At 40.3% G+C, this 22,367-nt stretch overlaps 1 protein-coding gene and 1 long non-coding RNA gene across 3 annotated transcripts in view; both read right to left on the bottom strand.

Moving 5' to 3' along the window:
- The window catches only part of Cpox (coproporphyrinogen oxidase), a 29,439-nt gene extending 23,108 nt beyond the window's left edge, over positions 1-6,331 (bottom strand). For both annotated transcript variants that reach the window (XM_042676838.1, XM_042676837.1), the window contains exons 1-5: positions 5,736-6,331; positions 4,527-4,670; positions 3,898-4,008; positions 2,529-2,670; positions 1,150-1,368 (exon numbers count right to left, since the gene is read on the bottom strand). In XM_042676838.1, the coding sequence (XP_042532772.1) occupies positions 1,150-1,368; positions 2,529-2,670; positions 3,898-4,008; positions 4,527-4,670; positions 5,736-6,270 (1,151 nt within the window). In that variant the 5' untranslated portion in view covers positions 6,271-6,331. The remainder of the gene's footprint in view (positions 1-1,149; positions 1,369-2,528; positions 2,671-3,897; positions 4,009-4,526; positions 4,671-5,735) is intronic.
- Positions 6,332-6,503: 172 nt separating this feature from the next.
- Positions 6,504-22,367, bottom strand: part of LOC122105562 — a 54,353-nt gene continuing 38,489 nt past the window's right edge. Inside the window, exons 3-4 of the long non-coding RNA XR_006147052.1 lie at positions 7,996-8,057; positions 6,504-7,024 (exon numbers count right to left, since the gene is read on the bottom strand). This is a non-coding gene — a long non-coding RNA (uncharacterized LOC122105562). The remainder of the gene's footprint in view (positions 7,025-7,995; positions 8,058-22,367) is intronic.

A 22,367-nucleotide genomic window follows, 5' to 3' on the forward strand; every position in this document is an offset into this window, starting at 1 on the left:
AGACAATCTATTTTATAACCACAGGCTTGAGGTATACATACAATTAAGATAGCAGTAAGGAACTGATTTGGACCAGCAAGGTGGATACTGAAGTTAATTCACAAGGATGCAATGGCTCAGCATGACCTGTTTATCTGCCTAACTGAACTCATTAAGCTCGATAAACAGAGCAGGTGGCTAAGGTGATGTCATGGTAAAAAGCTTACTTCCACTGCCTTTGTGTAATGAAGACTACAAGCTCTGAAGTCATGATGATCTGGATCTGGTTCCACATCTGGAATTTTTTATTCCCTGATATGTCATCTTGAGTGGCTTACCTTTCTCAGTATATTTTATCATCTATAGTAACAATTGAACATTATACCTGCCATAAAGGTTTGCAGAGAAGACCAGATATGAAGTGCTTGACAGAGAGACTGCACATAATAGGCTTTAAACTAAGTAAACTCAATATTAAATGTCTGGTTTTGAGGGGGAGGGAGGAGTTGGTTGGTCATGGGGCTTGAACTCAGGGCATAGACTCTGTCCCTAAGTTTTTTCACTCTAGGCTAGCACTCTACCATTTTGAGCCACAGCTCTACTTCTGGTTTTCTGGTGGTTAATTGAGAAGTCTCATGGACTTTCTTGACTGGGCTGCCTTTGTACTGTGATCCTCAGATCGCAGTCTACTGAGTAGTTAGAATTACAGGTATAAGCCAAAAGGGCCATGCTTGAATGTAATTTTTTTAAAATTATGTGTATTAAAACAACTTTCAGGAAAATTTTTAAGCTGAATGAACATAAACACATACATACATACATACATACATAAAAACATGAGTCCAAATTAACAAAGCAACAAAAAAAGAAAACATTAAATGATCTTGACATAAGGCTGTATGATATTGCTAGGAAACTAAAAGAAATCAGCTGAACTAAATCCAGTACACCCTTACTACTAGCAGTCTCTAATACAGCTATGAAGTTAGTACACTTTGGTATTTTTAGATTACTTCACACGATGCAACTACATTCATGCTTAATATTCATCTAGCTATGAAAAATCAAAGTGTAGATTGGCATGACTATGGCACTGCATCTGCTCACTATTATTATAGCTGCCCCACGTCCCCAGTTATGCAAGGCCAAGCTGAGTCTCCTGTCACTCACCGTCCTCTTCGGAGTTGCTGCCACAGCTTCTCCTGGGGGGTGAATGAATCATCACAGTGCTTTTTCACAAGAGGAATGTAAGAAGGAACCACAGCCTGGGCACAGCTCTGCACGAAGCGAAAGACATCCTCCTGGGATGGAGAATCGAGATCATCGAAAAAGATCCCACCGATGCCCCTCCGCTCTCCACGATGGGCTATAAAGAAGTAATCGTCGCACCTGGAAAGTGCAGCAAGGTTAATCCAGTGCCCCAGGGGAAGGAAAGAGACACAAAAGTCATTGTGGACAGCCATTCAGTTCAGGGCACTCTCCTCAACTAATTCCAGTATAATATCTTTATATTTGATCCAACTGTAAAAATAAAACTAGACATTGTCAGATTTTCTGTAGGTATCATCCATGTAAAAAATGCTTACAGCCAGGCGCCGGTGGCTCACGCCTATAATCCTAGCTACTCAGGACGCCAAGATCTGAGGATCATGGTTCAAAGCCAGCCCGGGCAGAAAAGTCCATGAAACTCTTATCTCCAATAAACCACTAGAAAACCGGAAGTGGCACTGTGGCTCAAGTGGTAGAGTGCTTGCCTTGAGCTGAAGAGCGCAGGGACAGCACCCAAGCCCAGAATTCAAGCCCCACGACTGACCAAAAACAAAAAAATGCTTACACTCTTTCCTACATAGCAACCAGATAATTTAACCTTAAAGAAGGACATGGAACTTCAATAACTTCAGTAAAAAGAACAACAAAACTCAACCTGAGTACTATATAATTCATGAAAGTTTGTTCCTTTCCATGAGGTAAGAGCACTGGAATAGTTCTTGTAAAAATTTCATCAACTAGGATGCACATCTGAGTTCTCTAGCCAATTCTTTATTTGCCAAAGGCATGAGTGGCTCACATCTATAATCCCAGCTACTCATGAGACTGAGATCTGAGGATCAGATCTTGAAGCTAGCCCACCTGGGCAGGAAAGTCTGTAAGACTCTTATCTCTGTTTAACCACCAAAAAGCCAGACGTGGATCTGTGGCTCAATTAGAATGCTATCCCCAAGCAAAACATCTCAGGGACATCCAGTGCAAGCTAGCCTTGAGCCAAACATCCTCTGATTCTTAAACAAGGGTCACCTTCAGTTTTTATTCTACAATTCTAAATCAGTTGGGATCTAAAAAAGATATAATACATATAATACAGCATACATATATAGTAGATTATTATCTAGGTAAATAATTTATTTTGAAAACTGGCATTACTTTTCTTCTGGTGAAGTAAAATAAGAAAGAGTTCACAAGCTGAAGGGGTCTAGTGACACACTTTCAGGACACAAAAAAGGAATGGGATCTCCTCTGGGGGTCATGAGAAATCAAATACCTTTACCTACCATTTTTTAAATTTGGGGTAGAGATCTGAACCATGCTGGTCACAAGCCTCCTTTAGAGTTCGGTGAAAATGGACCGCATCCTCGTGGTTCAAGTAAGTTGGAGTGAGATCACATCCACCACCAAACCACCACTGCTTGTTACCTGCAAAATCAAGACACTGGATTTAACGTGACCTTAAAATGCAGTACAGGACTGACAACATTGGCGAACTGAACCGAAGCTTAATTTACAAAGCATGAAATAAACAGAGTCAAAAGAACATACAAGTGGATTTTGGTCTTAAGTCCAGTAAAGGTTCAGCAGGAATGATGGCATAAAAGTAGAAAGAAACGAAGTAGGAAATTAAAAACTGAGAGAGAAAAGCCAGATGCGGATGACTTACACCTGGTAATCCTAGTCAAGTGGCTGAGCTCTGAAGATGGCGATTCAAAGCCAGCCAGGGAAGGAAATTTCTCAAGACTAGGAAGTGGCATTGTGGCTCAAGCGGTAGAGCACTAGCCTTGAACTGAAGAGTTGAGGGACAGCACCCAGGTCCAGAGTTCAGGTCCCACAACCAGGAAAAAAAAAAGCTAGAAGTATGGCTCAAGGAGTATATTTAGCACTAGCCTTGAATAGAAAAAGGAAAAAAAAAAAAAAGCTTAAAGACAGGGCCCAGAACCTGAGTTCAAGTTCCCAGAACAGAAAAAATTAAAAAAAAAGTGAGGAAAAACCGCAAGAAAACGAGATGTTGGGCAATGAGTGATAAACTCCACATCTCCACACAGATGGACCAGGCAGAGAATGCTGACTGAACATTACAAGCAAATAAAAGCTTAAACAGCAGCAAATTTCTGGCCCAGGAATGTAATTTAACAAAAACACCCCAGGAACTTCTGATGCTCCACTGTTAAGAACCACTGTTGCCCTTCTGTTTCCCACCAAGGGTGAAAACACTTTCTGAGGGAGCAACTTACCATGTGTGAATACTGTTTCACCTGTTTTCTTTGATCTATCTTTTTTCTTCTTTTGTCAAGACCAGGTACTAAATTTTTTTGATTTGGGTATTTTTCTTCTTGGTACTGGGAATCAAATCCAGAGACTTGTACATAAGAAGCCCATGTCTTTCAGACATGATGAATTTATATTTGCAAAGACAACCCAAATGCCTTGCACTTTGATATTTGAATTCATTAAACTGTCCTTTGGAAATATGAGGTGTCAAAGTGGGTCAATACCATTTTTACTTCCATTGCACCTGCCTTTATACATCTCCTGGAAAGCCCCATTATGACTCTAATTACTTTTTATCAAGTTCAGGTGTGATACCTTTATAACTGTTTTGAAATTCTGATTTTGCACAATACATTCCACTACACCTGAGATGCTTACCATCAGCTTCTTCTATTTCAAAGTACCGGTAGTTGAAATGCATGGTAGGTGCATGAGGATTCTTGGGATGGATAACAGAGCTCACACCCATAGCACAAAATGGTGTTTTACCTGTTAATAAAATACCAAGTGAGGTACATTCAATCACCTAGCTTGATGCCAAGTAGCTCTTGTGTGATTTCAGAATCTATTTCAAAAGCTGCTTTCTAATTTGTAATTTACAGTTGGATGCTGGTATCTCTTGCCTGTAATCCTAGCTACTGAGGAGGCTGAGATCTGAGGATCGAAGTTTGAAGCCCACATGGGCAATAAAGGCCATGAGACTCTTACCTCCAATTAACCACCTAAAAACCAAAGTGGAGCTGTGGCTCAACGTGGTAGAGCATTAGTTTTGAGCCCAAAAACTCAAGGACAGCACCCATGCCCCATGACTAATTAAATATACAATATATACAGCATATATATTATATATAAATAACATATATTATTTATATATATAATTTCCACAAAGTAACTGCAAACATACTTATCTGCACTTAAGTGGCTTTTTCCAGAAACAACATTTATAAGCAAAAATTGAGAAGGAAGAGGTTTTTCAGGGACTACAAAATATCATTAATCTGACTTACCATCTTTAGTCTTCACAAGTTTTCCTCTGCTTTTCATTTGCTTTGCTGCTTCCTCGGAAAGGTTTCCATGAATGACAGAGATGCTCACCCCAGCCTTCTCAAAAACACGTCCGTCTTGAAGAACACAGCTGATGCCACCACCCCCTATTCACAGAAATGGGAAAGGAAGTGGCGCTGTAGCTCAAGTGGTAGAGCGCTTGCCTTGAGCTGAAGAGCTGAGGGACAGTGCTCAGGCCCAGAGTTCAAGCCCCAAGACTAACAACAACAACAAAAAAAAGCCATCACAGAAATCTGTGTGTGTGTGTGTGTGTGTGTGTGTTCCTATAGTAAAGCTTGAACTCAGGCTTTATGTTCTCAGAAATGGGAAAGGAGGAGACAATGTGAATTATCTTCCTCCATTTCCCAAACCTTAATACATTAAGATTGGTTAATTAGCTCAGTTTTATGTCATATTAGGCATAACTGAATCTCCTCATACCTGCTATAATGATGGCATTCTTATCACCTAAATCACTGGAATATTCTCCCCTTAATATTACTATAAAAAAAAGAACCCACACCTGCTTTGGGAGGGCGGGGGTGAGAGGAAGGAGGCCTTAAGCAAAAAAAGCAAGTGAGTATGTGAGGCCCTAAGTTCAAAGCCCCAATCACACACACACACACACACACACACACACACACACACACACACACACACACACACACACACACACACACACACACACACACACACACACACACACACACACACACACACACACACACACACACACACACACACACACCCCGCGAGGCTCTGGAAGAGGGAGACTGAGCTCCAGTTGACACTTAGCATGAAAGCTCCGAGTCCCACATTCTATCTCTAGAGTACAAAGAACAAATGGCACCTAGAGAAGATGATGAAATGTGGGGAACGTCCACTGCGGCCTTGCAAGCTTGTTAGTTGCAAATACTCCTTAATATGTCTATAAAAGTGTCATCATGGAATTGCCAATGTTTTGGAATGGCCAGTTCTAGCCTGACCTTGAGTCTACACTGCAAGCACAGGACGGATGATCTTCCCAGGATCAGGCTCTTACACTGCCTCCCTTCCAAGGGAGCCTCTGTGGGTACCTTCCTGCACCCCCTCCACCCGCCGCGGGTTCTGACTTCTTTTCTGCCCCCTCTCCCCCCTCTCCACCTCCCACTGGGACGGTTGGCCACCCTCACCTTCCTTCCTCTCCCATCGATCCACCGAGAAGTCGGCGACGCCGTCTACCTGTGCCAGCGCCTGGCACACCTGAGCCTGGGTCTCCAGGATCATCAGTTCCATCTTGGTCTTCATGTCGCCGGGTCTCTTCCGCAGCTCGCGCAGGTCGGTCACCGGGGGGGCCATGAAGCAGCGGCAGCGGCGGGCCAGCTCGTCCTCCCCGCCGCCGTCCTCCGCCTCCGGCCTCCCCAGCGAGGAGCCGCGCGTCCCCGAGCTCTTGGGCACCATCTCGGCCCGCCGCACATGCCCGAAGGTGGCAGCCGCCAGCCCAGTCAATCCTGCCAGGGTGGCGGCCAGCCCGGTCCCCAGCCAGGGCCCGCCCTTGGCGGAGGGGCCGTGCCCCAGCCCGCGGCTGTGTCCGGGGCTGGCGGTGCCAGGGGGGCGGCAGAAGCGTCCGGACGCGCAGCGCCCAGACCAGGCGCGCAGCTCCCCGCAGCCGCCCCGCGCCGCGCGCCAGGCGCGGCCTGCGCTCAGCCGGCCCAGGTGCAGAGCCATGCTCCCGCGCCGGAGCCCCGGGCGATGCGGGGGGCCGCAGAGATCCGCCCCTCGGCCGGACCTCACCGGGGAGCCGAGGCTGGAGACCAGCGAGCAGAAGGGGGGGAACGAGTCAGTGCCGCCGCGGCGAGGCGCCCGGGCCGGCGGGAGGCGGAGGATGCCGGGAACTGTAGTCCCCGCCTCGTCGCGTCACCTGCGGCCGCCCGGCGCGCTGGGCCGCGGTGATTAGAATCCACCCCGCCCAGAAGGGCTGGTGGAGCTGGCCGGGCGCTGGGACGCGGGCGGAGTCCGAGGGCTGTGGCTGCCAAAGGAGAGATAAAAGCGGAGTCCTCGTCACGTACAGCCGTCGGTCAGCTGGGGACTCGTGCAGACCTCGCCGGGCTGGGAGGTTAAGAATGGGACACGCCCGCCGGCCGCCTTACAGGGCCACCCGGGGCTCGTAGAAAGCCGGGGTCTGGCCCTGGAGCCCAGGGATGCCTTTCACCCCCCACAGGCCCTGGGAAGGGCGGGGGGGGGGGGGGGGGGGTGCTGGGAAACCTGCCCCAGGCTTGTGAAGGAGGAGTCAGAAGAGACCGCTGAGGGCTCCTAACAGAATCCCAGGAAAACACTTCCTTCTGGGGCCAAGTCCACATTCCGTGTCTGCTGGTCCTTAAAAACATAAATCTTCCCAGGCCTTGTCTCTGCTGCGTCCACTTGATGATTTCACAGACAGGAAAAGCGAAATGGTTGTTTGACTTATTATAGGAATCTCCAGCTACTCGTTTGGGGGATTAAGAAATACAGTTAAAAATCCTTATCCTGCTACGGTAGAATGCTGACAATATTAACTGCGTACAACAATTCACCTAATTTACCTAAGCAAGGTACATATCCACACTCCAAACTACGTTTCACCTGCTTCTCTTCTCCCACCCCTCCACACTTGAAAAACATCAGGTAGTAAAGCTAACAGACTTGCTATGCAGGAATTCTGCTCCTGAAAGCATACCAAGTTCCATGGTGCCCAGACATAAAAGTATAAGAATAATTGTCAACGTTTTCTACAATTAGTCTTAGAGGCTCATTAGCCTCTAGGACTAATGTGTCTGAAGTATCCAGGATGATTTCGTATCTGCCAAGAGATGATAGTAACTGAAGCCCCCCAGTCTTTCTCACAAGTTTTTTGTTTACCTTTTTTTTTTTTTTTAACTCAGGGTCTGGGCACTGTCTTGAACTTTTTCACTCAAGGCTAATGCTCTACCACTTTGGGTCACAACACCACTTCTGGTTTTCTGGTGGTTAATTGGAGATAAGAGCATTTATTTGTAAGGAAATGGAAAGACTTGGAAAAATTCTAATAAGTGAAGTAAGCCAGACCTAAAGAAACATAGGTTCCATGGTTTCCCTCATTTGTAGTAATTAGAATGTGCCTATTGAAGGATTGACACCCCCCCCCCCCACACACACACACCGTATTGTCCTAGGTCCATACAGACCCAGACAAAATCCCAGGTATGTGTGAACTTGCTTGATGTGCAGGGCAAGCCACCTGAGCCCAGCTGTAAACATCCCATTGTGGGCCCAAATGATAGGCCCCACCTCCCCTGACCTAGTGGCTTTTTCATTAACCTCTGCCTCCTTGCTCAGACCTCATAAAAACCCAGCTCCTGTCCTGATTCTCTAGCACCCCTCCAAACCCGTGGGAAGGTCTGTGCCCCTCACGGTTCCTCAATAAACAGTCCTCACCTGTTGACGATCAAGTCCAGCCTATTCCTTGTCAGTTCTCCATTTTCCCAACACCTGTAAATCTGCAAGTGAACACAATGGGTGATAAAGGACAAAAAAATACACTTGGCCCCTCCCCCACAGTATGATCCTTGCTTTCACTGTATTTAATGTCGGTATAATTTGTAGAGGGGAAGGGAAAAAACAAATCGTTTAAATAGGGAAACAGGTGGACCCATTGCAACAATGAGATGTACAAGTCATTATGTCAAAAACGAACTTTACAACTTTGGTGGGGGGGGGGAGTGGGGAGTGGGGAGGATGGGGGGGGGCTGGGGAAGGATGGGAAGGAATGGAAAATTTAAAAAAAAAATACACTTGGGCATGATAAACAGGACTCTAAACAGTCACACAGTGAGACCAAATGAGAATATTCTTAGAAGAGGGCTCAAGCTATGTACATATATGATCATACAAAATGATATTTATCAAAATGAACTCCAAGAAATGGAAACGAGTTTTCTTTATTAAAGAGCGAGAGAGAGAGAGAGAGAGAGAGAGAGAGAGAGAGAGAGAGAGAGAGAGAGAGAAAGAGAGAGTGTCATGGACTTTCCTGCCCCTTCTGGCTTTGAACTGAAGTCCTCAGAGTAGCTAGGATTATAGGTGGGAGACACCAGGGCCTGGCCTCACAAGTTTTTCCTAGTGCTTTGGAGCACTGATGGAAGTTGAAGGCTGTGATCACACCATTTGTTCATAAGGATTGTATCCATCCACAGCTACATCTGGAAACAACCAGCCTGGGATGCAATGGTAGCTGGGTCTGTAGGCTGCTAGCTCGTTTAGCAGCTAGGTCAACAGAAGATAAAGGCCTGGGTTGAGAAGTTAAAAAAAAATTACCTATAGAGGAGAAAAACCACTAGCTTTGAGCTTCAATATAACCTACCAGGAGTCCTAGTTAGTAGAAGAGGAAGGGAAAGATAACAATTATCACAAGAAGGTTTGTGTGCCTCTTCTGAATGTCTGTGATAGGGTTTGCCTGGGTCTGATGATAAGTAAAACTTGTTACTGAAAAGGAACCTGTCTGAAGCATTTACTTACCAGAAAGTTGTATGTTATTGCTCTGACTCTGAAAATATTCCTGAAGTTTGTACAGTGAGTAAAAGAATAGCTGGAACAGGCCATTGACATTTTCCCCCAAAAGCATACTAGTTTCCCCACTTTTAGTCTATGTGCAGAGATCTCCTTTCCTTTCCTTCTTGAATTCTCTGAACTGTTCCTACATTTTATTTAGACACTATACGGGCTAGAGGCCTTAAATATCCTAATTAGTGTGAGCTGGAATCATCTTTCTGTGCTTCAAATTGTCCCCAAGCCAGTTACTTGTATTTAAGGCTTAGTTATCCGTGTGAAATAAAAGATACCCCCTCTAAGCAATTTCATGAATCAGAAAGCTAATAAAGACAAACAAAAAGTTTATGTAAGTCACAAAACTCGCACAGGGCTAGGGCAGTCGCTGAGTGATAAAGCACTAGCCCAGCATGTTCAAGGCCCTGCCTGATCACCAACATTGCCAAATAAACATAGAAGATATGCAGTAGGGTACCTCTTTGACATTTGAACTCAGTTTTCTGCAATACTTTATAACTTTATATTCTATATGACCCTACCAGCCCCAAAGTTCTGACTGACCTTATATTCTAACTAACCTTTCTTTTACTAGACACGGGAAAATAATGTCAGTTTTCAAGTTCAGCACACTTCTCAGAATATACCTAACAATTTATCTTTTTCATCATATGTTTATATGTTCAAATGTGTTGAACCTGATGTTAGCCTGTAGGTAACAGGTTCTTTTTCCTTTCTTACAGAGAATTTGAAGAGGTCTGCTTAATCTCTCTGGTTGTTTTACCTCCTTAAAACAACATACACACACAATTCCCATTTCTTTATTATATTGTACAAATACACCAATTCTCAAATTTTAAGAACCAAACCTAAGAACTGAGTTATCAAAATGACTGAGTACTACTGCCTTCAGATAAATATAGAAAAATCAGGCTAATCAGTAATCAAGTATTGCAAAACATATATGTTAGTCTTGGCATGCTTCTGACCAATTGAGAAATTTGGGTGGAGTCACTGGACTAGTCAGATTCATAAAGATATAAAATTTTTGAGCTTTATTTTTTGTTCTACAGTGTATATTTTCAACTTTAAGGTATTGACAGGGAAATGCTTACACAAGTTCTTCAAACAATAGACTCAAAGATATATGGGAACTAAATATAAAATTCAATTTATTGCTGTTGACTCTCCTTTAACTGAAGTAATTTTAATTAGCTTTTTGCAGAGATACAGATAATACTAAAATATTCCATGAAAGTTTTGTAAAAGGGACAAACTCAGTGCCAAACACTTCATTTTTGTCATTAGTTTCTAATTTCCCTCTATAAAATGTACTGTGATGTCTGGAGTTGCATAAATGAAATGTCACCAAGATCATAAAAATCTCATGGAAAGCCTTTCCAAAGGGTCCCTGGACCCTGATGCCATCCTTCAGCAGATATGCTATCCCTCACTGCTTACTTTTGGAATAGTTGTGAAATAAAATAATAACCATTTAAGGTACTGTTTTTGCAGCTTAAACCTTCCTGATTCAGACTTTACTTCATCTTAGTTGAGAATGTTCACCCCACAACAGAGGTAAGAAAGGACAGTGTAAAACATTGAAAACTTCCACTAGAGTTAGTACCTGGGGATTGGGGGAAGAGTGTAATAAGAATGAAGAATGTCATTTCTGGAAAAAAATTTTGACTACCAGTAATATGCATGTCTACAATGCAGAAATATTTTTGAAGATGATTCTAGGAAGCTGAATCTCTGTATCTATAGCAAAAATATAGAATCCTGAAAGAATGAGCAAGTAGCTTATAGGGGAAACAGGAGACAATTCTGTAGACATACAGAATTGTTTATTAATTGAGGAAAACTGTTCTCATTGCTCAGCTATAGAACCCTATGTCTTCACTATTAAGTACTCTAACTAACCCTTTGTATGTTATGAAATCAACTGATAGCAAACACCGTTGTGTGGTATACTTATGTGCTCCTTTTGTTAAGCAAACAAGCAAATAGCTATGGTTACTGGGCACCTATGAAGTAGCCATCATATCACAGTAAGAAATGCATTCAATTCCTCTTGGGTTCCTAACTTCAGGATGTGTTCTCTTCATGTCTCTGGCTACCAGTAGGGCCCACTCCAGAAAGTTAACATGCTCACTCAAATGTCAGATGTTCATCACATTTGGTAACCAGACTACTCGCTCAGTACCTTTTATCTTTAACTTTCATACCAATATATTTTCAGAAATCAAGAATCAGTTCTCTTTGATTTCTAATTCTGTCTAAAGGAATCTTTTGCACATATCTGTTTAGCTTCACAGCTGCTAGTAGAAGTCAAAGACACTGAATACAAAGGAAGGGAAAAGCACACGTGGAGTACTTATGGCAGACACATTGAACTTAAGGTTCTAGTTGCCTGATAATGGACATGTACACCCAGATCAGTTTAGAGGCTGGAAGGATAGATGCATGAGATGCTCACAGTGCTTAAGTGATGGATTAACCCAAAATAATTCCTAAAACCAAAGGATAAAGGCCCAAAATCAGAACAGAGGACAATGAACAAACTTAGGGACATAGGAAAAATAAGTTGGAGGACCTTTGTTGTGATGTCACAACAAAGGGGAAGATGTCCTGGAGGACAGTGGGTCATGGAGAAGAGATTCTGCTGTAATCATTCTAATCACCACAAGATGTAAGTGCCAAGAAAGATACCATCAAGTAAAGTGCCAACTAAGAGAAACCATGCTTATGAGATAAAAGCTGTAGAAACCCTGGCAGAGTGGCAGCTACGTTGAAACAACATTTAGCAGCATTTATCTGAAGGAAGAAGAATCATGGGATTTTCATTTTACTTAGGTTGTAAAACTTCAACATGTTTCTGTTTACTTTTGCTGGAAAACAATGCAAAAAAAAAAAAAAAAAACCTATACATACAACGACATTTATCATCAGGAGACTGACTCCACGATCAGACCAGCAGTTTGGTTTCTTTCCTTCTTTCCGTAAATATTCCACTGGGGAGAATGGCAAAGATGCTTAGGACAAATGAGAGATGTTAGATCCTAACATGTATACCTTCTATAGGCCTGGGTTTCTTGCTCCAGATACTTGCCATACTCATATCCTAACCAGCACGCAGGCAGCCTTATTCCCAACTACAGCAGAAGGATGGTGAAACTTTGGTTGCCCAACAAAGTACTATTCACCTTTGGTCAAACAATTCAAATCATTGTTTATTTAGCACTGTTTGTGTGCTGTGTTCCCAGCTACCTCATAAACAGAGAAAAGCACTGTGGATATCCTCACATGATCTGTTAGGAAATTGAAGCTTAGACAAGTACAGAGTAGGCCAACCAAGTCTAAATTTTGTCTACAGTGCTATTATGTTACCACACTGCCATCCAGGGCTGTTATCCAACCATACATGGTCAACAGTGTTATTGAATACCTACATCTTATTGAGAACATCAGAATACATAACTGAGCTACCAGACTCCCCCTATCCCCCTAGAGCCACAGGTTATATCTTCAAATAAATCATTCTAGTCCTCATTTGTACGATTCTTCAGGCATCCAGATATATTATTCTTAATCATCAATGGAAAATATTTTGATATGTGGTCTTTCCATCTTTTGGCAAAACATTAAAACTCGAGTAAATTATACATGGTATATTGTAAAAAAAAAGTTAGTAATTTTAAACAGCTCACATTGAGGAGTAAAATGTTTTATTTCTTTGAACTTTTCAAGGAGAGTTTGGACAGTGCTTGTGCTCCTGGTTTGTTTTGTATAAACTATAACAAAGAGCAGGCATTTTTCCAATGTTTTGGTGAATTGTCACATTCCTTTCTAAGATTGGATCAGCTTCCAACATTTTGTCCTTTGTGCTTTCAGTATTGTGGATTATCCTAAGAGCTCCTTTATGGTGATTTTTTTTCTCTTATTCCTTTTGTTGTTGCTTTCTTAAAAGCAATCTACGTTTCTCTGTGTCATTTGCATACATCACCAACAGGTTCTGCATGTGTGCCATAAATTTGCCTTTAGTAAGATCTGTTGGTGGTTGGGCCATATTGCCTAGATACTTGGTCAAATATTATTCAGTATTTTCTGTGAGAGTCGTTTTTTAATTGATTTTAATATTTAACTTGGTTTACTTTCGGCCCTATAAAATGTGGGCGGACATCAGCCAATCAGTTGCAGACCTAAATACAGTAACAAACTGACATCCCCTGAACAACAAAGAATTCTACCGATTCTGTCAGAGAAAGCTTTCAAACTATAAACTACACTGCAGGCTCCTCTACTGGTTTCAAATCTGCTATAGACCTTACCCATCACCAAAATCCTTAAAATAAACATCTCTTTCTCTGCTATTTAATCTCCCTTTTCCAACCTGTCTCCATATTATATATGTATGTAAATACATATTATACATGATATGTAAAATGCATTTAATGGATATCATCTATATCATAATATGTCATATTAAGTATCATATTATCACATATATAGTAAGTGATGTATCATTATATATCATATTATATATCACATATATTATGTATTATATATCATGTATAAGATACATACTATATGAATATACATACTACTGGTTCTGTTTCTCTAGAGAATCTTTAATAAAATCCTCTGGCTAAACTGTCTCCAAATGTTAGAACATCACCATGTCTTTTTATATAGTTTCAATTATGCTAACTCCAGTTTTATTTCTACTTTCTGATTTTTTTCACTTTCATCTTGTAGACCAATCCCTCTTTCATTCATTTTTTAAGGCGTCACATGGGTCTATCATTGGGAGCCTGAGTAGTTGGGCCCTGAGACACAATTGGACACTGAACATTATGTACACCTGTTACATATTTAGTAGAATATGAACTATAGAGCTGACATAAGCTGTGTACTTTACACAATTATCTACAACTGTACAAATTAACTGATATTGAACTCTGTTATTGTGAGGCTGGTGATATTTAACTGAGCTATGACAACTAATCAAAATTTGTGTGTACTGAATTCACTCCAACCACGGGCTATAGGCATTTAATTTTGAATTGATTGTCTAGGTGCATAATTACTAAAGGCCCTCCATGAAAAACCATAAAGCACAGAAAGTAAGGTTTCCAACAGAAACACCAGCATCTTTGTAAGAAGTCTCTCAGTTCAATAATTGGAATTCTTGAAATTCTTGACACTTCTTTTCTGGTCTAATTCCTGAGAATAATTAGCACTTAGAAAATCATACCAAATGCCCAAGCATATGAACAGTTTTGATGGAAAAAGCTAGTTTCCCATCTAAAATCTTCTTACTTTCCAGGTGCCTGTGTCTCACGCCTCTAATCGTAGCTACTCAGCAGGCTGAGATCCAAGGACAGTGGTCTGAAGCCAGCTCTGACAGGAAAGTCCGTGAGACTTTTATCTCCAATTAGTCACCAGAAAACTGGAAGTAGTGCTGTGGCTTAAAGTGGTAGAGAGCTAACCTTGAGTGAAAATGCTTATGAACAGCACCCAGGCTCTGAATTCAAGCCTGGCAGCTGCCCCCATCCCCAAAAAAATCTTCTTTCTTTCATCTTGTAAAGCAATACTTCATGGTACTTCATGTTTTAGTAGCAGACATATACCTCCCTCTTTAAAGCCTGCAATCCTATTTTATCATTAAACCCCCAACCAAATACTTGCCTTTCTGGGTTTTACCTTAAAGGAAATGGATTTTCCTTTAAGGTAAATGGATTTTCCTACAGCCTTGTCTCCACTGCCTGAGATACAAATATAAGGATAGGAAGTAGAACAACCACTTTAATATCAGAAATGGCATCTATGTGTTGAATGAGGACATGGAGTGACATTATTTGCCCTGGTCTTTGATTTCTGGATATTTATATTAGAAATAACAAACTTACAAGGTTGTTTTAGATATTTGAGGATCGTATGATTATACACCTTTAGCTTTATCCTAGAAAGTATGATGATTGGTTTCCTATTTAGGGATAAACAAATAACCTAACCCAGTAACACAGGGGAGGATTATCACAGTAAAGAATTAGTTCTCTTCCAACTTTTCTTAAAGTAGAACAAAGGTAGAAAATAATGGCCCAAAGTCTAAAATCATACCCTTACTCAGGGCAAACAGAGGCAGACTTACTGAAGATGATTAATGGTATCATGATAAGTAATATCTGCTTTTTACAGAGTGGATGTAGTGTTTCCCTTTTAGCAGTAATCATTTAGTACTTGTGCAATGAGGCTACGGCCCTCTATTCCTGACATGCAGATGTGTTGCAATGTGGACTTGCAATATTTAAAGTAAACTTTTAAAAGCAGCTAAAATCTAATGAAAGAGCTATCTGGCAGTATTTATATAACTTTTATGACGAAATAAATTTAACTAGCTCAGTCATTGACATGGCAATAATTTATCCTACTACAATAGCTGAATATGTGCGTCATGGAGTTTGGCTCTTTTAGAAGACACACCTTAAATGAAACAAGATACAGTAATCACAACAATTATGTAACACGCATCTGTGCATACTAGAGAGCCCTCACATGCTAGTTTTCAAACTGGAGTATAACAATCTCCTTGAGATCTTGTTTAGATAGGTAGATAGATAGATAGATAGATACATACATACATACATATATATATATATATATATATATATATATATATACATAAACACATAATGTGGCTATGCTTACGCATGCTTGTGATCCTGGGGTTTGAACTCAGGGCCTCTAGTTTGCTCTACCACTTGAGCCACATCCATAGCCAGAACTTTATTGCTTTATTGTATGCATAGGGTCTCCCATGTTTTCCAGGGCTGGTCTCACACCCTAATCTTCCTATTATCTTCCTATTATGCCTCTCACGTAGTTGGGATTACAGGTGTACCTGTTTCATTGGGTGATATGTGGGTCATGGTAATTTGATACTGATCCTCCTAATTTCAGATTCCAGAATAGCTCAGACTGCAGGCATAAGCCATTATGCCTGGCACTAACTGTACATTTTTATGTGAGAACATAGCTAATAAGATGGCTTTTAGAGCCAGCAAAACAAGGTTGCCATTTGTGTAGTCAAGCAATTAAATAGTGAACCTCCATGGGCCTTGCTTTCATCATCAGATGAAGTTAGAAATAGCTATAATTTTAGCTATAATGATTAAATTAGTTAACTTAAAAGTACAATTTTGCATCTAGAAGTATTATCATGCATGTGTATTGTTAAAAAAATATATTGTCATAAGGATTGTTTTTAATGAAAACACTCACTGATGACATAATAAGGACTGCCAGAATCACATTTCACAAACAGAAAGCTATTTTTAAAAGCAAAATGGTACTTCTCTTCCTACTCAAAACTCAGGTTCAATCAAAACTCAGATTCTTACCCTCAGCTACAATGATAACAATGGTACAAACCAAAGGTGTCAGGTAGAGGATAAAGCAAGATGGGGCTGGTCTTTGGATGCCTTCCCAAAGGCTTTGGAGCATGTCCAAAAGTGGAAATCCATCAAATGACACTGAGGAAGAAAATGGCATGCACAGACCATTTCAGGTAATTCTGAAAACCAATTGGGTAGTAGAATATAATGGGGGGGGGCTGGCAGTAGATAAACAGAGCTGGGGTGGGGGGGGACACATAAAATAATGTAAAATTGTTCCTTTGGTCCACCAAAAAAGAATCTCCAGAACTGGAAATAGTCACAGCAGTGACTCTATTAACAACTTAATCCTTTCTTCTTGGAAGATCAAAATATAGTAGCACTTGTTCTAAAACAACCTGCCCATCCTATCCTATGATTTCTACATATTATATATTGTAGATGAACCTGAGGATGTCCTCTGTAGGTTTCTGAGTCAGCAAATCCTGTGAAGAGGACTTTTGTGAACCATGAAGTCACCTAACCAGACTGAGCACCAGAGGCAAAGAAGAGGAAGTCTTTTGCATGTAATATCTAGATCCTGTAGATATTGGAATAGAATTCTAGGAACCATGGCAGTGTTGGACTGCCTTACTGAAGAGCTAGAGACACAGACCAGTTCTGTTTATCATCCCCAGAACCCTAATGGGCAGGATAGCCACAGGGATAGCCAATAGAAAAGACAAATTTTGGGAATTTGAACTCTCTGGCCTAGAATCTATACAATGAAGGAAAGCTATTTGTTTGATTATTACAATGAGATGTAGTTTATCAGTCCTACCAGGCATCATCTTTACATTATCAAATATTCATTCAAGGCCTTTACAAGTTAAATACTGAGGCACCTATCCCTCTAGACATCATTTTTATAAATGTACAATGTAGACAGATAACAAGTTCACTTGCTAATGATTGGTGAGAAGAATGAGGAACCATTTCCAACTCACTTAGTTTCCTTTTTGTTTAAAATTAAACTTAAAACTTAGTAGCTCCAAGAAATACCTACCACTATTATTGTAGCAACTTATCTTCTTTTTTTTTTATTATGAAAATACTGTACAGAGGGGTTACAACTACATGGGCAAGATAATGAATACATTTCTTATCAAGCATTGTTGCTTCCTCCTTTGTTTTCCCTTCCCATCCCTTCCCATCTCCCCACCACCACCCCCTTCTCACTTCCCCCTTCCCCCTCCCCCTCTCCCACTGCCAAAGTTGTAAGTTCGGTTTTGACGTAACGACTTGTACATCTCATTGTTGCAATGGGTCCATTTGTATCCCTAGTTAAATGATTTGTTTTTCCCTTCCCCTCCACAAATTATACTAATATCAAATACAGTGAAAGCAGGGGTTATACCGTGGGGGAAGGACATGCAAAGCAACAAAGAAATCATCTTATAAATATGTTAGAAACAGTTACATGAAAGCAAAAACATTTGAATACTTATCTTAGGGTTCATTTCCCTAACATCAACTTATCTGACCTTGATAGTATATGTCTGCTTGACCTCAGACATATACTAGTTATTGCAAATAAGGGAAACCATGGGACCGATGTTTCTTTGGGACTGGCTTACTTCACTTAATATAATTTTTTCCAAGTCTTTCCATTTCCTAACAAGTAGGGCAATGTCATTCTTTCTGATGGAGGCATAGAATTCCATTGTGTATATATACCACATTTTCTTGATCCATTCATCTACTGAGGGGCATCTGGGTTGGTTCCATATCTTAGCTATGGTAAATAATGCTGCAATAAACATAGTTGTGCTGGTAGCTTTAGTATGGTCTTGTTTGTGATCATTTGGGTAAATGCCCAAAAGTGGTATCGCTGTGTCATGCAACTTCTCTTCTTAATTTATCCTGTAGAACCTCTGTTCCTTATCTGTGAGATAGAAATAATAGAAAAATATTCAAAGTACTAGTTATTTAGTGCAATGTCTGGAACATAGTAATTATTTTTAAACTTTAATCTATTTACTTAACTCTGAAAACAAAGGTCCATTTGTAACGAGATCGTATCCCCCTTTTATTCTTTTAAAGAACCCATTCTAAAATCTAGTTCTAGTTATTTTTAATTCTTCCTTTTTCTATTCTGAAACAACTTTTATTAATGAAGTTAACTGTATTAAGAAACAAAAGGGGAGAGTAATGCTATATATATATATATATATATATATATTACACTGTGCTTTAACTTTTAATTACAACGTTTTTAGAATTCCAGGACTCAGTGTTCATTTTTAATCTTTCTTTCATCCACAAAGGGTGACAGAACACCATTATCTTTAGTCAATGTTGTGTACAGCATTGGCCCAAGGTAAGTATGTAGGGCCAACTCCACAATACCTGAAATTAACTCAAACTGTTCTAAACTGTGAAAATTATAAAACAGAAAACTTTAGTGGCTAAAATTTTAAAAAAATAAACAGATAAAGCTGCAGATTAGAAGTGAAGTTTCTTGAACTCAAAGAGTAATCAATAGAAATCACCCACCTTGAATAATAAAGATGATAAATAGTAAGATGATAAAATAATAAAGATTTAAATAAGGAGCAGTCTCAGTCAGGAACAGATATTAACGGGAAGGAGGTTGAACTAACAAGAAGGATGAAAAAGGCTGAATAAGGTTAAAATAGATTGTTAGAGCTATGAAAATAAAACAGTGGGGCTGGGAAGGTGGCTCAGTGGTAGAGCGTTTACCTCACATGCATGAGGCCCTGGGTTTGATTCCTCAGTACCAGATAAGCAGAAAAAGCTGGAAGTAGTGCTCAAGTGGTAGGGTGCTAGCCCTGAGCTGAAGAGCTGAGGGACAGTGCTGGGGCCCAGAGTTCAGCCCCCATGACTGATAAATAAATAAATAAATAAAACAGTGGAACCTGTTAAAATGATAAGGGAAAAGTGAAGGGAGTATGACATAGGGCATGAAACTGAAATACATTAAAAACATGTATGGAAAAGTAACAATGAAGTCCTCCCCGGTATAACTAATGAGAGCTAACAAAAATGTTTCAAAATAAAAAGGACCCTGGAACAATATCAAAAGTTCTGTGTACCTTTGTGGACACCAAGACTTAGAAGAGAGAAGAATTGGAACAAATCAAATTTGAAAAAATAATGGCTCTGAATTCTAAAATGTGGTAGGAAATATTAAATAGGATAAAGGCAAAGAAAACACCTTGAAATTTTATAGTCAAAACTGAGGAGCACCAATGACAAAGAGAAAAGCTTTACAACACCCAGATAAAGGACAGACTTATATAATGGGGAAAATGATAAACACAATGACCAATTCTAACAAGCCAAAACAATGCAATTACCTGCTTAAAGTCCCAAAGAATACAAGTCTACTCATTTAAACTCCTGCACTCAGTGAAGATGTTTAGTAAAAATTAGCAAAATAAAGACCTTTTAAGTTACCTAAAAACTGAAAGAACTATAAAAGACTAATTTTTATCTCCTAAATTAGAAAACAACCAACTAGCTACCGTATGTTCAAATTTACTAGCAGTTCATGCCTTATAGATTAACTTTTTGGCTTACATTTAAACTTAGAAAAATGAGTAACCAAAGTTAAATTTGGACATTGTCTCATTTCAAATCAGCATTTTGCTCCCCTGGACTAGTGATCTTATCATTTCTACATAGTGCTTCATGTAGCAATGATCACTCATCATCACCATAAACTACATCACAACCAAATGGCAAAGTGGTTTCTTCCTGATAAGAGACAATTGCAACATCATCCTTAGTAGTGAAGAGTGTCACAAAGCTCCTCACGTCAGACAGGAACAGCATACCAGGCATCCATGATGAGGTGAATTTAAAGTGTGTGTGTGTGTGTGAATGTTAATATTTACTGAACTACAACCTAGATTTTCTAGTACAATACTATATAGACCTGGCCCTTGGTATTTCTCTCTCCACCTTGTCAGTGGGGCCTCCTCTCACCATCCCTAGACAGAACAACAAAACCAAATCCTGGTTTTAAAGGGGTGATTGTCTAATCTTCTTGCAACTACTCTAAGCAGAACAGAGTCATAGAGAGGTCCTTGTTTATATATTTGTTGTTCTGGCAGAGGGAGTGATCCTTAGGGATACAATAGGATCTAATTGCATAATGGAATAATTGAATGGAATAATGGAATAATTGAATAATGGAAGAGAACATTCTGATTTAAGTGCTAATGGGCACTCAATGGTCACTATATGATAGGGGTGGAAGCCATATTGTAGTATCATTTGTAACGTTATAGCTTGAAGATAAAAAAGAAGTAAGACTGGTTAGAAGCATGGTCCAATACAAGGGAGGGAGGGAGAGAGAAAGAGAGAGAGAGAGAGAGAGAGAGAGAGAGAGAGAGGGAGGGAGAGAGGGAGAGAGAGAGAGGGAGGGAGAGGGAGAGATTGGAAGTTATCAGAAAGAAGAGTATCCAGGATAACCAGGACCAGGTATTTTCCCATGAGAGCCATCCTCGGGTGGCTCATCTTTTTAAGTTGAGAGGCTTGATGGATTAATTTATGAACACTAGCTGGAACTCATCTGATCTCTTAATTCAAATGCAGACCACCCATACCACCCAAGGAAAGTACCACTTTCTCTTTGGGAGATAGTGAGCATATTTAATACCCTTCTATTTTCTAAGATTACAGCCTCCAAAGAGTCCATTTGTCTTTACAGTGATGTGAAAGTTTGAGGTAGAGTATCTGAACTATGTTAATTGACAGGTTTTTATACATCATGAAGAAAGAAATACGCTTTTCACATCTTTGCCTCCGTGCCTGCTACAGTTTTGAGGTCTATTCGCAGAGGTATGAGTTGGATAGTCTCTGCTGTAAGCATCTGTGAATGCCCATACATTGGGAAGGGCCTCTGAGTTTTTGTAGCTATAGACTTGCAGGTGATATAGAAAACCTAGAGTGCAAATTCCTGTTTAGCTGAAAGGTAGGCATGCATGGGCTTTAGACTCAGTCAACCATGCTTTTGAGACATTTCTTTATAATAGCTTGCCTTTTTTACTCTTGGAAGACTTGGTACAAGTCTGACACTATTTGAAATCTGACATCCCCTCTGCCTGAACAAGTTTGTTTTATTTGAACTGGTTGTGTATGTGAGTGTGTGTGTATGTGTGTGTGTGAATACTGGGCTTTAGCTGGCACTGTCTCAATTTCTTCACTCAAGACTACTGCTTTACTGTTTGATCTACAGCTCCATTTCTGGCTTTTTGCTGGCTAATTAGAGATAAGAGTCTCCTAGGCTGGTTTTGAACAGTAATCTTGAGATCTCAAGCTCCTGACTAGCTAGGATTACAGGCATGAGTCACCAGTTCCTGACTGAGATGTTGATCTTTGAATATTCCCTTGTTACTAGTCTGAGAAGTCCTGGTACATTTTCCCTCTTTGCCTGGATAAATCTGATCTCACATGGGAGGGGGAGGGACAATCAGGTCAGGTGGGATTCACAACCAATTAGACCCTCTTTAATCAGATTTAAGTAACAGATTTATAAGAACTAGATCTTAAGCAATGGTTACCTGGAATCCTTTAAGTTTATAAAGCTAACTCAATTTGATGGAAAGTACTAGTAAGAACCATCCTCTGTGGGCCAGATCATAAATATTTCAGAGAACTATCAAATCTACATTGACAAAAGACTTAGAATACTCATAGTTAAGAGTTTGAAACAGCAATTGACAAAACAGTTTCATCGTATACAATATTTTAGAATAACAATTTGACAGTATTGATAAAACCATTGAATTCCCTTTGCTATAATTAGTTGGTAAAGGGATATTATTACCAACTATTTTAATTTTGCTTTATAGAGTGTCTTCC

This window comes from Dipodomys spectabilis, unplaced genomic scaffold (genome assembly GCF_019054845.1).
Source record: "Dipodomys spectabilis isolate Male_0828 unplaced genomic scaffold, ASM1905484v1 ptg000032l, whole genome shotgun sequence".
Lineage (NCBI taxonomy): Eukaryota > Metazoa > Chordata > Mammalia > Rodentia > Heteromyidae > Dipodomys > Dipodomys spectabilis.